Below are 8,143 nucleotides of genomic sequence, written 5' to 3'. Positions count from 1 at the left end.
TGCCATAATTCCACATACCTCGATGAATGTAAGGCCATATCCGAAGCCCACTTACGTACCATGATGTATGTAATTGTGAATGATATCCTTTCTGTTGTAATTTTTTTTGAGGATGTATCTTTCTTTTTTGTTAGAAGAGAGGGCAATTCTTCAGCCTATCTCTTAGCCCTTTGGGCCGCCTTCTGGCATAGATTTGAGTCTGTTCCCCTCTCTTGCCCTCTTGCTATTGTAGTTCAAGCTTTGGAAAGAGATGGGTCGGGCCTAGTTTTGCTTTTTGTTTATAACTGGTCGGTTTCGGCCTTCTTCACAATAAAATGAGGTTATTCAGCCAAAAAAGAGAAAAAAAAAGAAAAAAGAGTTTTCTTTTTGGTTCTTGGAATTAGATGTTTGTAATTGAAATGATAACGGTTAATAATATGTGTCTGTACTTGAAATGCTATAATTCCACCAAAGGGTTATAGATCATAAAATATTCTATAACTTTTTATTACAATTTTGATGTGGCAAACTGTAAGTAATTGTCTCTATCACTTACGCATGAATTCACAATTTTTTCCTTATCAATCATATTCTACCACATTACAGTTGTGGCAAAGAAGTTATATAATTTTTTTGTAATACTATATTTTTTTCTAATTCAACGTGTACCTTTTAGAATGGATTATGCATTTGTTGGATCAATGTGTTTGTTAATTTGTTTTACAAACTACTCACAATCTTTACATCGCTGGTTTTGTCCTGGGAAGAGACTACTAGAGTCGATCTCTTCCAAATTGCAGGCAGAGAGATGGTCTATTTGAGAGAGCACTTAGAAAAACTGTACTGAATCAAAAATAAACCTATTATCAGATGCATGTTTCCTAAAAATACTCTACTATACTTATTTTATTTTATTATCAGAAACTGTACTGAATCACAGAATAAACCTATGATCTGTTTCCTCTTGTTTTATTTTATCAGTTCTATAAAAGGTTTGATGTTTTAATAATATGATTTTTGATATTGTATATGTTTTATTTTTTCCATAACCTTTTCCAATGGATTTCATTTTTGTAGTGGAAATTTTCCCGTGATTCGCTGAAGAGGTTATATACTTATATTCTTTAATCAGTTGCACCCTGGAGGTGCTGTGTGTGCATGCATGTCTAATGTCTGTTGATTTGGATTCATCTATCATTTCAATAGTCAGTTGGGCTTAAAATATCTGTCATAATTTTAAAGTATACAATTATAATTTATATGCAATGATTTACGAATATGTTGTTGCAGTGTCTACGAGTTGGCATTGAAGTGTGATTCTATAGTATTATTTCAACTCTACAACATATATAATAAAGATGATATTTTTTTTATTCCACGCTTCTCATTCCTTTGTCGAGTTTTATTTTTATAAAGTTTAGAGTTATTTTAAGGATATTACAAATATTCATTTATTATATTGTTCAAGTATTACCAATCACATTCTTGACGCATCAATTTGTAATTTTTTATTATAAAATTTATAATACCTTTAGTATACTGTGTTCTCCAAACCTACTAGGACTGTGGTACTGGACGAAGGATTTGGGCCCCCAATTTATTTATTTGTGGGCTTTCTAGCAATCCTACAAGTTGGGCTCCAAGCACCAACTAGATAGTCTAGGTTGTATCTTTTCTATGAACTTTTAGACCTACAAACTTCACCCTCTGGTAGTTCTCCTTCCTTCCTCTTTGCTCACACTCCCTTCTCTCTGTGTTTTCACTCTTTTTCCAGTGTTTTCCAACCAATCCCTCTTGTCTGCCTTCCCACCCCTTACATAGTCTCTCTTTAGTGGGGTACTAATCATTATCATTTCATCAATTCACATGCATTTCCACTTTCACCAGAATCCCAAAAAATCATCATGTCTTTTGAGGATTCTCTTGAAACTTGTTCTAGATGCCAAATAGCATTTGGTAGCGAGTTCCCTAAAGGTACTAACAACTCTCAGCAATTGATATTAGTTTAGTCAATTCTTCATCGATTTTCCACCATCTCATCAATTGGTGGTAGGCCGAACGCTAAAGGATTCTCCCAAATGATGATTTCTATGTCCCAATACACATGTTATCGGACTAAGCCCACTCCAACTGAGTTTGAGGTCCACTTCCCTCTTATGGGTTGGTTTTGGCTACTTAGGCCGATCTTGGGCCTTAGTTGAACGGGTCGGTACTGATTTTCTGGGCCCAAACCCCCCACATATACTATTTTTCAAAAATGTGTACACATGGTGCTACTTTGTCAGTAAACAAGAACAGTCACTTCCTTTTTGGTCATTCTATCCCTTTTGGTTCGATCACTACTAGAGGCTTGAGCTTGTTTGTATTCCAGAATAAATCTTTGAATGGATAATTGTTTTCATTTCATGATGTGGGCATTCTACCTTGTCGCAGTTACACCATTTCAAAATTCCACTCCTAGTGCAGATTATTCAATCTACTTTAGACCGGATAAAAAAGAATCTGCTTCTGCGCCATGGTACTATAGATTTCTAGCTACTACTTTGCCACCCATTTTTTGTGCAAGGTCAGAGTATAACCAACATTCAATATTGGAACCTGTCGAAAGGGCTGAAAAGATTCCCATACAGAAAATTAAGGTACTCTTACAAAGTCCAAAATCCAAGCCTGAAATATATATATATATATATATATCTAAATAATTGAGGAGTTGTTGGTTCCTATTCTAATTTGCAGCATGACAAAACAAATAAAGAAACATATAACATGTACGCTTTTGAATGATTGGCTAAAGTCGCTGGCATATAATTATATAAAGATACTAATTTTGGTTAAGATGACCGACAATACATGCTTTGTTAACATGACTGACAATACATTATGGGGGTTAAAGGAAAAGGATTCCTTTACTTGGAGGTATCAGAAGCATGGGCCAAAAATAATTTGCATACCTCTAGTTACGAAAAATGTGTATAGTAGTCTTTGGACAACTATTACACAAATAAGAAAATTAGTATCAAGGGTAATTCCCCTTGAATCCAAAACCTCGCAAGTTGGAACACTATGGTGACAAAGAAAAGGATTCTAGGAGATGTATAGATATGTCATGCCAAACCCACATAAAAGAGGAAGTGTCAAGGATCAAAAGGTTTAAACCTTTACCCATTAAATAAGCAGACTTGAGAGAAAAGGAGCCATCCTTAGAGAAGGCTCAATTTAGCAGGTACAGGATCAATTTTGTGATACTAATTAATATATTAGTCAAGACTCAAGAATTAAGATAAACTATGATACACATACATAAACACTTATACACACATATATAAATTTAATATTTTAATATTAGAGTAGGTCATAATATATAAATATATTGTATTCCAAATTATCAACTTTACAAATTTCTAAAAGCCTATAGTGTCATTTTTCTAACCTATAATATCAAGTCATGTGTCTCACTTCTTTACTGGCTTCTAGTTTATTAAAATTTATACACGCAGTGTTAATTTTTTTTTACCACACGCATCTCATTCCTTTGTCGATCTCAAGTTCTATTTTATAAAATTTGGAGTCATATCAAGGATATTAATTTATAGTACCTTCAGTATACTATTTTTCAAGAATTTATCTACATGGTGCTAATTTGTTAGTAAACAATAATGATAGGCCAAAAACGAATTGACCCATTGTGATAAATTAACCAATTAATTTAGTCAAGTGAATTAATTAAGTTAATTAACATGCAAACGCGTGGTAACACAAATAAATCACCAAATAACTAAATATGCAGCGGAAAATAAATGACACAGCGATTTGTTTATGAATAGGGAAAACCTAACGACAAAAAACCCCACCAGGCGATTTTCAAGTCACCACTCCCGAAACTTCACTATTATCACAATAACCGGTTACAAGTAAAGGAATCCCAAGTACCTTACCAACCTACAGTTGAACCCTTACTCCAATACCCAATTGAACTTGTTTTGTAGTGACAGTTCCTCCTTTCGATGCACGGCTCCCAAGTATGTGACTAACCAATTGCGCGGATCTCAGTACGCGACTTTAATCACCAACTAAGAAGGTTGTTGGCTGCAAAATTCTTCAGTTCATCCACACGATATGAAGATCAAGAAAATACTTGGTTACAAAACCCTACGATGCACATACACAGCAACTTCTTCAAGAGAAAAAGATGAACTAGGGCAAGAACTTCGTCTCCGGTCACAATTTGCTTGAACAGAGTTTGCTCAATACTTGTGCAACTTGTGAACTATTTGACGGCCTTTAAAACGATTCTTTTATATGTCTAGGGTAGGAGAAAAGAAGGCCCAAAGACACATCTATGGATCCCAAGAAAAACAGATCAGAAATTCTGTTTTTGTAAACCTCGACGATAGAAGCTGTCAAGTATCTATCGAGCTAGTTGTCGAGTCACGGGGCTGAAATAGCTTCTTAAACCTCAACACATGCTAGTTGTCGAGCTTCAGTAATTCTGCACTTTCAACTTGTTTTCTTGGACAGACTTGAAGGTTTCAATACTTGATCTTTAAACATAGTTTCTTGAAGTATTTAAACACATTCTAAATCTACCAAAATACAAGTAAAGTGTGTTTTGTCAAAGGATAAGCCAATTACATAAAATAGTGACAAATGTTTCTAACAAGTGAATCACATATGTCCTAACAAATAATAGTCACTTTCTTTTTGTCATTCTGTCCCTTTTGGTCCGAACACTGCTAACTAAGGCTTGAGCTTGACTGTATTGCAAAAAAAATATTTGAATGCATAATTGTTTGACAGATAAAAGTCCCTTTTTTTAGCAAAATAAAAGTCCCTTTCATGATATGGACAATTTGACCTTTTAATTTGCGGTACGTTACATCATTTCATAATTCAATCGCTAGAAAGAATTATTGGCTTATTTCCCCTTTAGTACACACACCATTCGTCCTAGCGCTTTTGCGCCATAGTACTTGAGATTTCTAAATGCACAAGCGTCTCTCATACTTCGCCTTCCATTTTTGTGCAATAATAAGGCCAGAGTATATAGTAAACATTCAAAAGAGTAATTGGATTGAAAAGATTCCTATACAAAATTAAGCACAACCTGAAATATATTTTTAAATAACTCTCTCTCTCTCTCTCTCTCTCTCTCTCTCTCTCTCACGTATAACAACTTCCTATTCCAATTTGCATGATTGGCTAATAATGTCCACAGCATATAATCTAGCTAATACAAATGTGGTTTGGTTAAGATGATTGACAGTACATTATGGGATTTTTATATTGCCATGTGAGTCATGTGAAGTCGGTAGAATCCTCAAATAATACTTAAATTCAAGCCATTAATCAAAAGAACCAAAGTCAATGATCCAAGCAGACTGATAGGTAAGGAATACCAGTTGAGCTTTGCACGCGCACGACATTGCTATATATCACAAAGTATTTGGAGCTCAATTGTGCAAAGCTTGAACCATCCTTAACTCCAAAGTATGGCTTCCATTGACAAAGAGGTGGCTATTGAGCTTCTTCCCTTCCTCCGAGTCTACAAGGACGGTTCAGTTGAGCGATATCTAGGCTCACCAATTGTGCCACCCTCACATGAGGACCCAGAAACAGGAGTGTCATCAAAAGATATCACCATTTCTGAAATCCCCACCATCTCAGCTAGGCTTTACCTCCCAAAACTCACACAACCAAACCAAAAATTGCCCATCTTGGTCTACTTCCATGGCGGAGCCTTTATTGTTGAATCTGCTTTCTCCTCTGACCACCATAGGTACCTCAATGATTTGGTCTCTCAAGGTCAAGTTGTTGCTGTATCAGTGGAGTATAGGCTAGCTCCTGAGCACTCGCTTCCCATTGCATATGAAGATAGCTGGGCTGCTTTTCAATGGGTTGCATCACACTCTATGGATAACTATGCTGATAAAGAGCCATGGCTGGAAAATCATGGTGACTTTAAACGAGTTTTTGTCGGCGGTGACAGTGCAGGAGCTAATATTGCCTATAATATGACCATGCGAGCTGGGATTGAGGGCTTGAATGGTGGCGTTAAGATTGTAGGAACTTTTCTAACTCACCCTTTCTTCTGGAGTTCAAAGCCAATAGGTTCAGAGTGTACAGTGGAACATGAGAAGTCACTCCCATGTAGGCTTTGGGAGCATATATTTCCGGGAGCACCTGATGGCATAGATAACCCAAAGATGAATCCATTGGGTCCAAGCGCACCAAGCTTAGCTAGACTTGGGTGTTCCCGGTTGCTTGTGAGTGTTTCTGAAAAAGATGAGCTGAGAAATAGGGGTGTTTGGTACTATAATGCAGTGAAGGAAAGTGAGTGGGAAGGAGAAGTAGATCTGGTTGAAGTGGAGGGAGAGGGTCACGCTTTCCAGATTATAAAATTTGGGTGTGAGAATGCTAATAATTTGAACAAACGGTTGGTTTCTTTTCTCCTCAAGTAAAGTCATCTTTCATTAGGTTTCATGTTTGTGTGTGTGAGGCCTTAGTTTTATGAGTGCTTGAAAACTCAAACTTTATGATGCTTGAAGGCTCTGTTAATAAAGGAAAATTATTGTTTTACGCTCTTTAATTTACATTCTGTATAAACAATGTCCATATTTTTGAGTCATATGGCTTAGCTTGCCCAATTAGAGTTGTGAGATCAATTAAAAAAAAAGGGTAAATTCCACAAACCTACCCTGAGGTTTGGTATAATATCTAACTAGGTCCAACATAATTTAAAACCTACCAATTTCATCTTAAAAGACCATTTTGTCCCTAATTTTTATTATCTCTTCTTTCTCTCTCCTGTCTTGTTACTCTACCTCTCTCTCAACTCTCTTCTCTGAGTTCTCTTTCTTAGAACTCTCTCTCTAACCGATGAAACCCATGAGTTTTGGTCACCGGAAACACCACCCAGCAAAGGACTTCCCGATTCCCACCGTAGGTTTGAGTCGTTTGACGCCATCAGTGCTATTTAACGGACTCTCGTCCCTCTTAGATTGGAACCCACGCAATGGTGATGGTGCTTCGATCTGGATCTTGCCAACAACAGCCCAAACACCGTTAGTGTTCTTCAAGGGATGACGACCCCAATCTCGTGGTGTTTTTTTTTTTTTTTTTTTTTTGATGTTTACAATGGGGTCTTGGGTGGTTTTGTATTGATTTTCTGTGTTGTGTTTGGTTGGGATTTTTTTTGGTTTTTGGGGATTTTTTTTAGGTTTTTCTGGAGATTTTAATGGGGTTTACAAGCAGATTAATGGGTTTTGAAAGAGTGATTTTTATTTGTTTTTTTGTAGCATATTCAGGGGACCTTTAGTGGGATTTTGGTACTGTTCTTATGGATTCAGAGATTTGGGTTGGGTATTTTCGATCAGAGAGAGGTTTGGGAGTGAGAGAGACGAGAGAGAATAGAGAGTTTATATGTTTAGGGGCAAAGTTGTCTTTTTAGGACCAAATCAGTGGGTTTTGAAATGTTCTGGACCTAACTGGTATTATCACAAACCTCAGGGTAGGTTTGTGGAATTTACCCAAAAAAAAAAAGTCTCAACTTTCACCTAATGCTATGCACTAACGGCTAATGAAATCAACAAAAATTCTCATCCTCTATTTAGCCTCTATTTGGGAAGTGCATTTTGCATGTTTCCAGTGGAAGCATTGTTTTTCGTGGGTCCCGTGCACTGTTCACGGGACTCACAAGTACCTTTATTCAGCAATTTTTTCTTTAAAATTGGGTTCCATGACACTATTCACACATTTAAAAATTATTTTATTACAGTGTTTTCAGTTTTCAGTTTTCAGCAATAAGCGGTATCCAAATGGACCCTTAACCTCCTTCCCCATTTTCTCTCTCCCCTCACTTTGTCTCATTTTTTCTTTGTTTTTCTTGGCAACCAAACAAATCCAATTTCATGAAATTCACAATTAAACAACACTTGATTGTTTGAGCTTAGAGCTATGCTTTCACTACACTATAAGTCTATTTGGGATCCGCTTATTTTGTTAAAAGTACTGTAAATAAAAGTAAAAGTTAGCTGAAATAATACAGTAAGACTCATTAATAGTACAAAAAAGTGCAGTAGAGCCCATAAATAGTAACAAAAATAAGCTGAATAGTAAAATAAGTTAATAAAATTAATCATGCCAAACAGACATTATGTCATTAAAT

At 36.1% G+C, this 8,143-nt stretch overlaps 1 protein-coding gene across 1 annotated transcript; it reads left to right on the top strand.

The window, feature by feature from the left end:
- Nucleotides 1-5,422: 5,422 nt before the first annotated feature.
- On the top strand, nucleotides 5,423-6,565 carry LOC126689357 (2-hydroxyisoflavanone dehydratase-like). The gene has a single exon (XM_050384530.1). The coding sequence runs from the start codon at nucleotides 5,469-5,471 to the stop codon at nucleotides 6,435-6,437; it is 969 nt and encodes a 322-aa protein (XP_050240487.1). The 5' UTR covers nucleotides 5,423-5,468; the 3' UTR covers nucleotides 6,438-6,565.
- The last annotated feature ends 1,578 nt before the right edge of the window (nucleotides 6,566-8,143 follow it).

Source organism: Quercus robur, chromosome 6, assembly GCF_932294415.1.
Source record: "Quercus robur chromosome 6, dhQueRobu3.1, whole genome shotgun sequence".
NCBI classification, from domain to species: domain Eukaryota; kingdom Viridiplantae; phylum Streptophyta; class Magnoliopsida; order Fagales; family Fagaceae; genus Quercus; species Quercus robur.
The sequence above is the reverse complement of the archived record's forward strand: the minus strand, read 5'-3'. Positions and strand labels throughout refer to the sequence as shown.